The 15,252-nt window shown below is 34.5% G+C and overlaps 2 protein-coding genes across 2 annotated transcripts; both read right to left on the bottom strand.

Moving 5' to 3' along the window:
• Window positions 1-358: 358 nt before the first annotated feature.
• On the bottom strand, window positions 359-6,001 carry LOC122598031. The gene is made up of 3 exons (XM_043770636.1): window positions 5,733-6,001; window positions 5,497-5,654; window positions 359-759 (listed from the first exon to the last, which is right to left on the bottom strand). Exons 1-3 carry the CDS (start codon window positions 5,814-5,816, stop codon window positions 660-662), a joined length of 342 nt encoding a protein of 113 aa, XP_043626571.1. The 5' UTR covers window positions 5,817-6,001; the 3' UTR covers window positions 359-659.
• Window positions 6,002-6,867: 866 nt separating this feature from the next.
• LOC122598494 (protein SMG7L) lies at window positions 6,868-11,765 on the bottom strand. The gene is made up of 6 exons (XM_043771088.1): window positions 11,589-11,765; window positions 10,638-10,771; window positions 9,983-10,534; window positions 9,753-9,875; window positions 9,162-9,373; window positions 6,868-8,656 (listed from the first exon to the last, which is right to left on the bottom strand). Exons 2-6 carry the CDS (start codon window positions 10,698-10,700, stop codon window positions 7,000-7,002), a joined length of 2,607 nt encoding a protein of 868 aa, XP_043627023.1. The 5' UTR covers window positions 10,701-10,771; window positions 11,589-11,765; the 3' UTR covers window positions 6,868-6,999.
• Between the last annotated feature and the right edge of the window lie 3,487 nt (window positions 11,766-15,252).

Raw genomic sequence — 15,252 nt, 5'->3', positions numbered from 1 at the left:
TTAATGTTAGAGATACGTTTATAACAAATCTTTACATGATCAATATCACATAAATGTCAATATTTAGAAAATTCAAAAAGATAAAAACTATATAACCAACATATAATATAATTTATTATTTTGTTATACCTAACTTTTTATATTTTATGCCTTTATGGCAAGCTTAGATACAACACCAACATTACTTCTAAATAGTTTCATAGATTGATTTATTGACTTACATCTCAAGAGGCAAAAACCTTAACAAAATAGTCTAATCTCACACTGACATTAACCAAATATCTTAAATTGCGTACAAGTAATGTTGCAACTATAATGCCCGGGCAAACATGAAAAAAAAAAAAAAAAAAGAAGCGAGTTGGTTAACATGCAATTTGATGGAATCTATGCAAATATCGTATAACAAATGGCTTCACTCACCTGCATCAACAGGTTAGAGAGCTTCTATCTTTTTGGAAGCCATCATAAATATTTCTATATAAATCATGTATACAATTAAGTTACACATCAGATAATCAGGAATCAAATAACTTTGGTATAGAGAAAGTACAACAAAAATAAAAGGTTTAATATTTACGTTGAATTTCTCAAGATGATAACACTGAAAGACCAAAAGACTTTTAAAATTTGTTATGATGATGAGCCAAAGATTGTAATCTTCATTCGCTCTTTTCACTTGTTTTCACGGCTTGGTTTGGTGATAAGCCTATCTCCTGCATTTGATCCTCCACTGAAACCAAGCCAGTCTGTGCAAGGAAGCTGCAAAAACAGCAACAAAAAAAAAAAAAAAAAAAAAAACAATTACGTACTCTTCTCTCGTTTCACTTGCCAAAGATGTGACTTTGTGACCAAATATGGAAATTCAGTCAAAGAATTTAATCCCCTAAATGCTATACTACAACAAGAGCATGATACTTGTTTACAAACTGAATTTGCATCAAGATAATTTACTAATTTTTTGGACTTTACATCCCGAAAATTACCCAAAGATTATGATAGGGATGTAGGGAGGAAATCGGAACCCTAGGACTGAACCCTAGCGGCGGCGAGCACTTGGCCAACCAAGTTGCTTGTCATCAGAAAAATCCTTCTCGGCCAACCGAGTAAGAGAACACAAACGACGTGTTTTAGTATGAAGCTTGAATAATTATTAACCAACCAACCAAAAGAGTTTACAACCATATAAATAGGAAAACAAAAGACAAAAATAATCCCTAACTTAAGAAACAAGAAAACGTAAAAAAAGGAAAGCTAAACTAGGGTTGGCTGGAATCTTGTTGCCTTATAATTCATGCTTTAGCCACTTAGCCCATCGGCCTCATTCCCGCCGATGGGTTCCTGATCCAGCCCATGATGCCCATCGGTATCATCCTCCCCCTCTAAAAAACGACTCGACCCCGAGTCACCATGAAAATCACCGTTGTCCACGTAGGGTGCCAAGTCTGCAACATTAAAAGTGGCAGAGACGCCATAAGACCCGGGCAAATCAATCTTATAAGCATTATCATTAATACGCTGCAACACACGAAAAGGTCCATCCACGCGATCCTGTAACTTCCCATAACAACCTGATGGAAAACGCTCCTTGCGTAAGAAGATCCAAACCAAGTCGCCTTCATTGAAAATGACCTGTTTCCTATGCTTGTTAGTGCGTTGCTGATACTGTAAGTTATGTTTGGTGATCTGGTCACGAACCTGCTTATGTAATGACTTAATTTGAGCTGCGCGAGCTTCTCCCTCAGCACTGTAAGAATCTACAGCCGGTAAAGGGGCAAGGTCCAAAGGTGTAAAAGGATTACGGCCATAAACCACCAAAAATGGGTTGCGTCCAGTCGAGCTATGGGAGGATCAGTTGTAAGCAAATTCAGCTGGAGGAAGGACGAGATCCTACTGTTTTTTATTATCGCCAACCAGAGAACGAAGCAAATTCAGTTTGTCTGTCTGTCTGCGGGTGATTGAGATGAACTAAACTATAACTTTGCTCCCAACTGCTTCCATAGAGTACGCCAAAAATGACTAACAAACTTAACATCTCTATCCGACGTAATGGTTTTGGGGACCCCGTGCAAGCGTACTATCTCAGCAAAATATAAACGAGCCACTTGAGATGCATCATATGTTTTAGAGCACGGGACAAAATGTGCCATTTTAGAAAAACGGTCGACCACCACCATGATTGAATCCTTTTTTCTTTGTGTCAATGGTAAACCCAAAACAAAATCAATTGAGACATCTTCCCAAGGACCATTCGGTGTGGGAAGAGGAGTGTAGAGGCCCTGATTCGTATGATGAGTCTTTGCAAGACGACAAATGCGACAACATGTCAATACTTTGACGACATCTCTTACCAACTTTGACCAAAAAAAAACGTTCGGAGATCAGAGCAACTGTTTTATCACGTCCAAAATGACTCGCTAAACCCCCTTGATGTGTTTCAAGAATGATGGCTTCCCGGTCCGAAGAAAGTGGGACGCACAAACGACGACTTTTGAAGAGAAAACCAACACGACGAACGTAATCACGAAATGGTGTATGGCTGCATTTGTTCCACAACTCCCCAAAATCAGGGTCATCCGCGTATAACGGTTTGATATTATCAAATCCGGCCACATGAACAGTGGATGTGGTGGTCAAAACATGACGCCGGCTAAGGGCATCAGCCACTATGTTCGCACAACCAGCTTTGTGACGAATGACAAAGGTAAAGTCTTCTAACATCTCAACCCATTTAGCATGGCACGGGTTTAATTTGGCCTGCCCTTCAACCCCCAAAAATCAAGCAATTAGCTGTTCCTCATCCTCTTCAGCTCCGCAACGTAAACGCATCCGTTCAAACTCAGTAATAAGATCTTCAACAGACAGAGATCCTTGTCGGAGGTTTTGGTAGTCAAGATAAGCATCCTGCTTGAAAGTAACTGGAAGGAATTTGGCACGTAGGAGGCGTCGCATCTTATCCCAGGAGGCGATTTTGTTTTTACCTTTTCGATAACGTTGTTGTTGTATGTTTTCCCACCATAAGGATGCATATTTTTTTAGCTTGATAGCAACAAATTTGACCTTCACGTTGTCAGGGATGTCGCGAAGGTCGAAGATCCGCTCGACTGTTTGTAACCGGTCAAGGAAATCGTCGGGTTGGAGCTTGCCATCGAACTCTGGAATTTCAGTACGAATACCTAAAGATCGCAATGGATCCTCGGGGTGGCACGGTGCTGGTGGCTGGCGGTGGTATCGTGGAGGTGTTTGTGGTGGTGAATTATGAAAGTAATTTTCGAATTCATCTTCTTCCGTTTCTTCGACATTAGAATGGACTGGAGTGTTTTCAAACAGCCTTTCATAACTATTAAAAGGATTGATTTCGAGCTCCCTAATCCTTTGACGGAGTCGTTCAATCTCAACATCACGGGGATCACGTGCAGCATGACCGCTGGTCCCTGCGGCGGTGTTTCGAGGTTGTTGGTGACGATGATCTCTTCCCCGTGTCGACATCTTGAGTGCCCTGGTTTTCTGATACCACTTGATAGGGATGTAGGGAGGAAATCGGAACCCTAGGACTGAACCCTAGCAGCGGCGAGCACTTGGCCAACCAAGTTGCTTGTCGTCGGAAAAATCCTTCTCGGCCAACCGATTAAGAGAACACAAAAGACGTGTTTTAGTATGAAGCTTGAATAATTGTTAACCAACCAACCAAAAAAGTTTATAACCATATAAATAGGAAAACAAAAGACAAAAATAATCCCTAACTTAAGAAACAAGAAAACGTAAAAAAAAGGAAAGCTAAACTAGGGTTTGCTGGAATCTTGTTGCCTTATAATTCATGCTTTAGCCACTTAGCCCATCGGCCTCATTCCCGCCGATGGGTTCCTGGTCCAGCCCATGATGCCCATCGGTATCAGATTATATAATACATAAAGACATCACCGATTCATTTAGAAACAGATGCAACCAAATTCTTATTTAGATATTCCCAAAGAAATACAATATGTTCTTTTGTGACAAATTTGAACCCAAAGTCAAATCGCCGACCATTACAAATTTGAACCCAAAGTCAAATTTGAACCCAAAGTCAAATCTCCGACCATTACACTAGGCAAGTGGACTTTGGGCGAATGGTTTTAAATCTCTATAGAGATATCCGTATACCCGTTTGTCAACTATCTCAAAGAAAACCATGTGTCCATGTGGATAGCCCAACAATAAATTTGAAGCAACAGAAGTCACCATTGGATTTTGGATCACATAAATTAAAATATGAATTTTTATATAACTAATGTTAGAATTCTACTAGACTACTTCAAACATATTCAGCAAATTATCAAACAGTCAAGGGAACATAAAGCCTTCCATATAGTTCTAGTTCAGGTGAAATAGATATACTGAATATGCTTTCAAAGCAAAAATAACTAAGGCAATGAAATTATATGCTAATATACATAAATCACAAAACATCATGTTAAGTCATGAAAAATGCGTATGTGGTAGGCATGTAGACTTGTAATAATTACTTGTCAAGTACAACTAACCTCTAAAGGCCCCTATGGACCAGTGGTTCAAAGTAAAGACAGTTTGTTGTCTATTTCAAACGAAAACCAGGTGACTAGACAAACAACCAATTCGAAGCAAAATAAGTCACCCTCGGATCAAAAACAAAATATGAAGTTTTACGTAACCAATGTTGGACTTTGTTTTGGAAAGACATAGAAATACAGACCTACAACCACTGAATAAGTACACCAACTGTCTCAAATGAGATTTGGACCCAAAATCTTAGATTTAATGAATCACCCTAATACCACCAGCCTCCAGTCCAAAGGCCCTTTAGTACCAATATTGGATTTCTAAATTAAACATATTCTACAGAGTCGACTTATATTTCATCAAACACTCAAGGGGACATATGACCTTCCACATTGTGCAGGTGAGTAGATATACTTAAGATGCTTTTAATTTGGAGAGAATAAAGGCGAAGATTCATGATAAGTCACATAAATGCATATGGTGTACTAATCTACACTTGTAATGTTGTCAAGTACGACTAAGTGACTAACAAAAAACCACGATGTGTCGGAGATACTCTAGTGCAGTTATACACATACTCCAATACATTGGCATTGATTTACTTTTTCTTATATCAGAACGACAAGAATCCCATATAGTAAAGCTAATGTAATATCATTGATCAATAACAAGTAACTACACATTCGCATCCTAAGATACACATCCTCGGGTAGCCAATTACTCGTACAGCTAAATAGTAAATCCAAACAAAAGTTTCTAACTTCTGAAAACATATCAAACCTTAAACTCAAGTACCCGAAAATCAAAAAATCAAGAAGCTCACTCATTCCTTCCTAATCATAGAATGCAATCACTAACTTCTTATAAAACTCTATATCTATAGATCACTACAAGCATATTCTCATATACATCAATCAACCCCATATCAATTGACCAATTTCTATAAATTCACCAAACATTATAAAAACTTCAAGAAATTACCTGCTAAGAAGGAAAAACAGAGTCCCAGTGATCAAAACAAGAAAAGTGACATGAATAACCAGAGTTGAGTCACTAGATGAGAAAGCCAAGCCCAACATAACACAAAGACAAACACCCAACATCACAAATGCCCCTTTTAATGCATTCCAAGTTGGACCCTGATATCAAATCAACAAAAAGATCAATAATTTGTTAATAAAATGAAAACTTTAAGATTTTCAAGAAAGTGTACGGACATTAACACCAGGGGCTAATGCCCCAAGAAACACTGCTGTTGCTGATGAAACATCTTCTTTTTTGGGTGTTTGTTTTGTCTCCATTTATGGGGTTTGGATGTTGGGGTTTTGGTTGCAAGTATAATTTGGAAGTTGGGTTGTGTTTTTGTTATGTAATGTAAAAGAAATGAAGAGAAGTTGTGATTTTGAAAAGATATATGGAAAGAATTGTAGAGTATTGTTTGGAGTGATGAGAGAAATTGATTTGGTTTGAAGGTCAATGCTTTTGGTGATTTTGACCGCAAATATGATATTTATATCTACTAATTAGGTTTCGTTGATGGCAATGATGCTAGTTCTATTGGTTCGTTAGGAGGTTTTACCCGTAAGGCAGAGGTCCCGTTAATCTATAGAAAGTGCATCGGGTGTGGCTTTTTCTTATAATCCCTCACGATCGGACATAACGGGTACACGATTAAGACAACTGATTATTCTGGTTTGAGCAACGGATTTTTACCTTTACTTGGTGATGGATAAAAGTACTTACATATAGAAAAATATTAGGTTTGATTGTCAAAGTAAGGTTTTCATCCCTTATTTTGTCCTTCATTTGAAAGCACAATAATCTAAATTACTAATTAAAAGCCTTAGTATGTAAATTTTAAAATACAAGACAATACTATATAAGATACCTTAAATTGAATAATTACAATGAATACTTGAATATATATTTACCCATAAGTAGGGGTACAGTTGTTTACATCTCATCCTTCATTAGGTAGGGTTGTCATTGGTGTTTACTATTAAAATGTATATAGTACCTTAGAAAAATAAACGTATAAGACTAAGAGTAGCTTTGTATACATTTGTGTCACTTGTGTTACACACATAAATAAAACTATTGGAACTAGACTTGATCCTATTTTCTAAGAAATGCTTCATCCTGTTCCTGTGAATAATCTTTTGCCATCACTTGATTGTAATTTACTATAGTTTGACTTTTATTGCAACATACCAAGCTCAACAAAACCACCAGGACTCCTGGACCTCCAATCATATTGTCCTGTAAAGGCTGGCTTCTTGTGAGCTCGATGACTTAAGCGTTCTCAGGTTAATGTTACGGACTTCTTTTTTTTTAAAACAAAACCACTCTATATTAGATTCAAACGTTTACTGTACAAATCTTTGTTGCAAGCCTGAAAAGTGGATAGATATACAAAGTATCACATAGAAAATGTATACTCTTGATATATAGTATGCATAAACTTCTTTAACTTCTAAACTGAATTCAATTCCCCATATATGGATGACCTTTAAATGGAGATTCACTTTGCAACTGCCATTCCCTCTCTTTCAAGTGCTGCAAATGTGGGGGTTGCTCTGCTCTTACCTCAGCACCACTGCCAATGTTCGGTCTTTGGTACCCAAACAAAAGCTTTTCTCTCTGATTTGGGTTCTCATAATACACCATTCGGTTTGTAAGCAACGGGTTTCCCCACTTATCAACAAGATCAAACCTTGGAATACCATCATATCCATGAAAGGGTCCAAGGTTTCCTGGAAAATTATTTCCCATATTGGGCATATGGTTACTGGAATTGGGAGGCTCAAGACTGAGGTTGTTATTATACCGGTAAAGCCATTCAGAAGAACTTAATCCAAAAACTGGGGGACGGTATGCATCAACAACGCCAGGAGCTCCAGAAGTATAACCTAATGGTTCTTGTGGTGTAAAAAGATTTGGCAATCTGCTCACAGGCGGTGCACCAAGTATTCCATCCTCCTCTTTAACTGAATTTCCTCTGAGCCAAACAGGATCTTCGGGTAACATTGGAGCTGAAGGAGTAGGAGCAACATATGGTGCATCGGCTATGGACATATTAGCTAAAGATGATGTCGGGAATTCTGAAATAGGAGCTAAATTTAGCTTATTAGAATTCCTTACTTCTCTTTCTTTTTCAAGATTTAAACTTTCTCTGTTAAGGACCCAGCCACTAAGGGAAGGCTGTCCATGTGGTCCGTTTGACCCGTTTTGTGCAGCATATAGTGAAGAAGAACGACGTAGACTTTCTTCAGAAGTTTCTGCTGGGTCACCCAGTTCATCGTTTGACGTCTGAATTGGTTCTGAGTTATATCTAGTGAGAGGATTGAAGAGAATCACCTCCTCCTCTTCTGCGACATCTGGTTCTTCCACAACCTCTTTCTCCTTTTTCTTTAGAAATTTCATTTTGGATTGATCATAAATTATTGGACTGTGTGGAGAGCCCTTCAATCTATCAGCTATTATTATGGAAGCCTGAAGAATACGAGTAATACGAACATAGTTTCCACATTCGAATTTTTTTCTATACTCGGTATGAGTATGAAAATCTAATGAGTCATTAGACTGAGACACTAATTCAAACCCCCTTAGCTCATGGTCTTCCCACAAGTGGGTATGGGTCACAGCATTATTCAACTTATGTTCCTTGATATCGAATCCACTCAAAAGATCAACCAAAGCACCAAAGAAATACGATTGAGCATTAGATACTTTCTCATCTTTGTTATAAGTTTCTGCAGATTCAAGCATATTAACATACCACTCCACAAACACGAGCACAGCAGGCAATAATGAGCAGAAATTTTCATGATTATTGCTGGAGACACACCTTTGAATAAGATGGCCCAAGAAAGAAAATGTGCAAGTCCACGCCCATGTAATACTAGCGGAAACCTGTTCATCTTTCTCCACTTTTGGGTCCTTTAGTTGTGGGCTTTTCAGCAGATTGTGAACTACAAAGATAAGGATTGTGATGGCCTGAATGGCTCGATATGGTCCTTTCCTTGATGAATCTAATGCTTCATATGGTTCTAATGCAGAATTCAGTTCTGCGTCATTTAGTGCCAATAGTGCTTCTAACTCTTTCATCATTGATGCAAAAGTGTATGGTAAGTCTTCAAAGCTGCATAGCATTTAAGAAATTTGTAACTATTCAAGAGTCCTTGTGGCTATCTGTAGTGGTGCCTAAAAGTGGGCGGGTCAGGTAATGGCACAAAACATGATCATGTCAAGATAGGTGATGTTTGGACAGGGTAAACTGGGTCGTTAGACCAACACACTTTTTGTCCAATATTCTATAATTTGTAAAGCGTGCCGGATTATGGTTTGAAATCATTAAATCTTAGGAGGCTTTATAGATCAAAATAAAATTTAGGGACTTTAACCCATTTGCTTTTTAAGTTGCCTGATATATTCATTCTGCCGATTTGAGATTTGACCCATTAAAGATAGAAAGCCAAACTGTCCCATTGTTCAAGAATATTGTACTTGGATGTTTTATTATTATATATTGATGGCTTGCAGTGAAGAATTATTGGTGATTCTTATGTTTAAACCTAATATGCAAAAAAGAACTAACAAATGTAAACATTTATATATATAAAGCTATGCAAGAAAAGGTTATGTACCTAGGTTTAACCAGAAAGAAACTAGTCATTCTCACAAAAAGAGGCCAAAGATCGGTTTTTGCAGGAGGGACAACTTCACTAGCTCTTAATTTGTTGACATTTGCGGAATCCATGCTTGAGTGTGACTTAATCTGCGAGGACAGCCTTTTAAGTGGCTTCGAGAAATCAATATGGGCCTCGGTGGAAAGTGATTGCAATTGGGATGTTTTGTTCTGCAAAAAAGGTAAATTACATAGATTAAGTGCACAGTACAAGTGGCCACACTTGAACCAATGTCTTATAAATGGGTAAATTTGCATTGTATGCTTATCTAAAATGGTTCAACTAATAAAAAATAGCTACAATGAGAACAATTAAAATAAGCCGGGTTGAAAGTCACGCCAAGTCTAAGTTAAAAGCATACAACCTCCTAAATCGTCTCAAAAGATTAAGAGTATCCTAATAACAACATAGTCTAGTTATAATTTCATGAATTAACCATTTTTTGAATACTGGACAAAAATGTGTCTGGCTCAACCCATTTTTACCCATTACCCAACCTGATCCCACCCACCCATTTTACCACCTCATATGAAAACTACTAATTTTTACCTTCTCAAACAGTAACATAATGTTGTCTCGCGCATCTGGAAAAGGCTCTTTGACAGCCAAACTTCTTACACAATGGTATAATGCAAGAAAATCGTCACCAATATATGTGGCCAGCAGTGCTAACTGCAAAATAGCTCATAAATATTACAGTTTACATTGTGCATACAATATCTATACAAACCACAACATCTTTGAACAATTTTAAAAATGACCTCAATATCACAAAATACCTGATTTTGAGGGTTTCCACTAAGGGGCCAAACCGATGTTGCTTCTAAGTAGTATGTAGCTGCAATGTCCCATTTTTGGAGATCGGGTTTCTTACAGAGTTCCATATATCTTGAAACATCACCTAAGCAAACCAAAAATCGATGGCACACGTAATGCCATTTTTTCAGGATATCTGGTTCAACTCCACTCTTTTTAAACAAAAAAGTTTCCTCAGTGAGGCCACAAGTTTTTCTGAATTTTGCAATAAGATCCTTGTAGAACTCTGCAACTTCAGAGAGGAACATCTTGAATCCTTCCACATGACTATTAAGGTTGTTTTTGCTTTCTGCATTTGTGGAGACTTTCTTAATTTTCTTTCGGTATTCATCAATATGTTTGTAATGAAGTTTCCACAAAGAGTACTCAATTTCTTGAAGATCAACCATTTGATAATCATTAAGGATGACTTTCTCATAACTAGAGCGGGCCTTGCGGTACAAGTGTTGAACCTCTTCATGTGATATACCTTTATGTTGAATAGTGGCCCATAATAGCTTTTCAGTATTGACAATCTAAAAAGAAGTAGGCCAGAAGATAGTTAAAATAAATTTCTTTTACATTGGAAACTTTTCTTCAAAGAATGACGGACAATACAATGTTGGCAAAGGGATTTACCTCTAGCAGTGAAGTCTGTTTTTCCCTCTGATCTTTTAGAGTGGCAGACGAATTACCGTTCATGATTATAATATAAATGTTTGAAGATCGGTTCTATAGATTAGGCACGGATAATTCAGTGCTAGCACCTAATTCTGCAATAAAAACCATATAGTACAAAGTTAAACATATACATATATATATATATTGGTTCAAGAATCACTAGCAGTAATAAGACATATACATATATATTGCTCAATCCTTGTGGTTGACATCCTTGTATGACCCTGACTATTTATTTAGCTCGATTTGCCTCTCACACATTAGTCCTGGGACAGTATGGTGTGGGCAGCCTAAGGTTAGCCTAATGATAACCATAGACATATATATCTTTCGGCTTTTCAACCTCTAATATAATCATAATTACCTATGTACTTCATAATTTCGAGAACTCTATACAACGAAAAGATTTCATACATCAGATTCTGCTGTACGTAACTACAATAAATAACTTTACCCAACAATGTTTTAGCCCAAAATATATGTATTTCTCAAACCAATCAAGTCTCGAGTACTAGTTAAATTCGAAAACCTACTTAACTTACGGCATACTAATTTGTATTTAAGCAGAACTACCACAAGGCTTATATTTTAATGAACATATAAAATACTACAATCAAACCTATAGCAACCATAAAAATCCGAAAACTAAACCATAATCATAACATATCAAAAATCAGATAAATTATTATCTTTTTCATTAATCCTACTCTAGTTCAATTATAACAATTCAATAAAAGATGATAAACAAAAAACATATCGAACAACAAAATTAAGTACCCATGTGCAAGAACACTTAAGATGATCAAAAAACCACTTCCTTTACACTACATATGTCAAAACTTAAAAGATAGCAAAAAAGTTATATACTGTATTTTGTTATATTTAAGGAAAACAGAAGAAGCAAGTTACCTAATGAAGCTTATGCAGGGTTTACAAGATAACTTGAAAAGCTATATATATTGGTTGTATATAGAATATGAGAGAAGTATATACAGATACACAGAGGGAGAGAAAAAGTATTGATTGGACAGGTCATTAAAAACAAAAGAAGGAGAAGAAGTGGTATGTTGCAGCAAACTGTTTAGATGTTATTGGTCTGTAAATTGAATGAATGAATCTTTGTTGTGCTAATGATTTACCCAGAAAAAACAGCAAGATGTTTCATGATATGAATTGTGAAATGACGATCATGTCCTCACTTTGATTTCCTTTCATGGTAATTTTAAAAGGTTGTATTTAGTATCATATCATTATAGATAATTGAAAAACTTAACACTTCCTTTTTTGAAGGTGATTCTTTTACCATATAAAGTGAACACTTATAATTTGTAACCATGTTTCTATTTATCTATATAAGTAAAAAAAAATATTTGGAATGGTCAACACAAAGGGTCAAATGATTCATAGGAATGTAATTTAATAAAAGGATAAGTGCGTGGAAATTTAGATAACTAAGATTGAAAAGTTACAGTGTGTACGAACTTTTTCAAAACCTCTATATATATATTGAATGCATGAACTTTTTAAAAATGTTTAAGTTATGTAACTAACTATGATTAACCAATCAAAAATTTACACGTGACAACTCATATGAGGTGCCACGTATACTATGTTACATAATTTGAGAATTTTCACAAAGTTCGTGCATACAATAAAAGTTCCGAATAGTTTATGCACACTATAACTTTTCTATCTTAGTTACATACATTTTGCTGCACTTATCTCATTAATAAACTTATCTTTTGTGTATGTGTAACAGGTGTATGTGTAATAAGGTGTTTTTTTTTTCCAAGTAAACAAAATGCCTCATTTGTTTACTCGTAAAATGAGCTTATAGTTTTTATTTGTGCAACAAGATGGCTCTTAGACCATGCTATATGAGGCGTCTAAATGGACGGCCTTTACCCTTTTGTTCGTTATATCGCTATCTACAAGACTACAACGTAGTCTGATTTTTTTTTTATTTTCCAAACCAATTACATAGTATCACTTGTCAAAAGTCCCCCCACTTACAAGAATTGTCTCATTTTAAGGATTTTTCGGGTGCCCCTTGCATGATGAGTTGACACCATGTAGCGCAAGTCCCACTTGTTTCAATAGCCTCTTATCTGTAGTCTTATAAACACTACGTTGTGAATCTTCAATATTATCGATCCATCATTATCTAAGGTTTTTTTTTTCAAAATATTAAGCCATTGAGTCAGTTCATTGTTAAGAACTTTGGGCTTGGTAATGAATACCTATAATCTATTGTGTGATAATATATACAAAGGATAGATTGTCGTCTTAAAAAGAAAAAAGAAATTTTATAAAATTGAATCTCATAGCAATGACTCTTTGAAGTTGGTTTACAAATTTAACCAAAGAAAAGTAAAATCCTATATTGTACAATTCAAAGTTTATTTATTTATAAAATGAAACAAGAAATGTGATGTCGTATATTGTTCAATCTAAAATTTATTATTTACAAATTTAACCAAAATAAAGTAATGTCATATTCATATATTGTAATTTAAAACTCAATATTTACATATCTAACCAATGAAAAGGAATGTCGTGTTATATTTAATTAAAAACTTACTATATTGTTTTGAATATGAACGTTGTTTTCCATTTGTCCTTTTCAAAAGAAAATTTAAATGTCTTCCTTTAGGTCATTAACAAATCTTTGTGTCTAATGTTTCTTGTATACAAAGCAATAAAAAAATAAAAGTTTAATACTTAAAAAATTGTATAGTTGCTGCAAAGCCTACAATATGTAATATAATAATTGAAAATAGATATTGTGCCAATAGAATTGAAATTATTGTGATTTTGCAAGACATGAAATATCAAAGGTACATTCTCTAGAAATAATAGAATTGTCTTTTCGGATTTTTGTTGATAAGGTTTATTAAAAGGTTAAATTGGGGAGTTGTTAGTTAAGAGGGCTTTTTAACACGAGTCTCACTAAAATAATGAATGTTAAATCTTTCAATATTTATGAATATATTACCCCTTTCAAAACGTAGGGAAGAAAGAATAAAAAGTTGATATCAATAAATATATGTGGCAATAATGATAAATTGTTACTAACAAGGTTAGATTAGTTCAAGTAGCTAGTAGTCACATAATCACATCGTAGGAATCATCCTTTGAAAAGACAATCTACAATAAGCTTTGTTAGAGTTATATCAGGCACTACTTCAATGCAAGACTAATTAAATACCCACGTTTCAATTAAATTTAACTCTTTTTAAGTATGCAAATTTATCTATAACTAGATTATTAACCAGTGTATTACGCAGAATAACACATTAAAAATATATATTAAAAGTAATGATAGATGTTAACGCATATAATTTACAATTGATTCTTGTTATAAAAGTTGTTTTGTTTGGTACAGTTATTTGATTGATAATTGAATATGTCAAAATACACTTAGATTTATTTATTATTTTGTCTTGCCAAGTTTAGTTTTTATGCTAAAATTCAGATCTCGTGAATTGCATGGCACACTTCTAGTGTTCTTAATCGCTATAACTTTCTAAAAATTTATAATATAAACAATAATTTAAATAAATACAGTGATCTTTTATATTTATATCAAATTCTAAGATTAGATAAATAAATATAAAGGCATAATCTAAAATCATATAAAAATTATAGAAATTAAAAAATATTTAAAAGATGAAAATCATAAATGTATTTAAATTGCTTAGTAAAATTCGGAAACATACACTACAAACTCAAACTTTCGGTAACAACGGAAAGGTAAGAACATTTCATCAAGATAAATATATGATAAATATATATGTAAAAACAGCATAATGTATATCATGAATATAAAAATTATATATCCTTATCTAGATAAGAAAGTATTAATTCTTATTTTTACATTGAATGTAGCAAGAAGAAAATCAGCTCACATACAAAAAGAAAAGAAGTTTAAATAAACAAATATCCAAATTTCCTTTAGTTATTATATTAATAAATCGATAGATAGCTTATATATTATAGTAAAGATAAAAGTTCTTATCAACTCAATGTTAATGATTTATAAGGTACGTAACATAAACCTCATTGAAAGAAAATGTAATTTAGTACTCGTATTTAATGTTTAATAATTTAAGGAATAAATTTAATAAGGGTGGATGATCAATTGCTAGAATTAAACCTTGCTTTTCATTCGAAGGCTATGGTTTTTTAAAAAACTGTATTTAGGGTGTTGTTTTATTATTATTCGGAGATTGGGAGATACCTAATAAAGTAAATCTCCTTTTTTTTCTTATTAAAGTTTAAACATTTCATATGATTAAAATATCTTTACATAAATCCAAACATCTTCAGACATATCTCATATTTTACGATGTTCCTTTTTTATTAACTATACTATCCTTTTTCGTGAACTGCCTTTACATTAATAACTACACCGTTAACGCCACTATCACCCGTCGCATTGCGCGAGTCCCCTCTCGTATACACTAAAAATTCATATATAAAATTAAATTATATATTATATTAATAATTAAAAAAAACATCTCACTAAAAAAAAAAAAAATTTATTTCGTTAACTATACATATGGACAACTCT

The sequence above is a fragment of the Erigeron canadensis genome, chromosome 4 (assembly GCF_010389155.1).
Source record: "Erigeron canadensis isolate Cc75 chromosome 4, C_canadensis_v1, whole genome shotgun sequence".
Classification (NCBI taxonomy): domain Eukaryota; kingdom Viridiplantae; phylum Streptophyta; class Magnoliopsida; order Asterales; family Asteraceae; genus Erigeron; species Erigeron canadensis.
The sequence above is the reverse complement of the archived record's forward strand: the minus strand, read 5'-3'. Positions and strand labels throughout refer to the sequence as shown.

Coding starts and splice junctions, on each gene's coding strand:
- LOC122598494 (XM_043771088.1), bottom strand. CDS start 10,700: ATGAACGGTAATTCGTCTGCCACTCTAAAAGATCAGAGGGAAAAACAG. Junction 9,876..9,982: donor GTGGAAACCCTCAAAATCAG/GTATTTTGTGAT, acceptor GCTATTTTGCAG/TTAGCACTGCTGGCCACATA. Junction 9,374..9,752: donor TTATGTTACTGTTTGAGAAG/GTAAAAATTAGT, acceptor CCTTTTTTGCAG/AACAAAACATCCCAATTGCA.
- LOC122598031 (XM_043770636.1), bottom strand. CDS start 5,816: ATGGAGACAAAACAAACACCCAAAAAAGAAGATGTTTCATCAGCAACA. Junction 5,655..5,732: donor CATTAGCCCCTGGTGTTAAT/GTCCGTACACTT, acceptor ATTTGATATCAG/GGTCCAACTTGGAATGCATT. Junction 760..5,496: donor CTGTTTTTCCTTCTTAGCAG/GTAATTTCTTGA, acceptor CTGTTTTTGCAG/CTTCCTTGCACAGACTGGCT.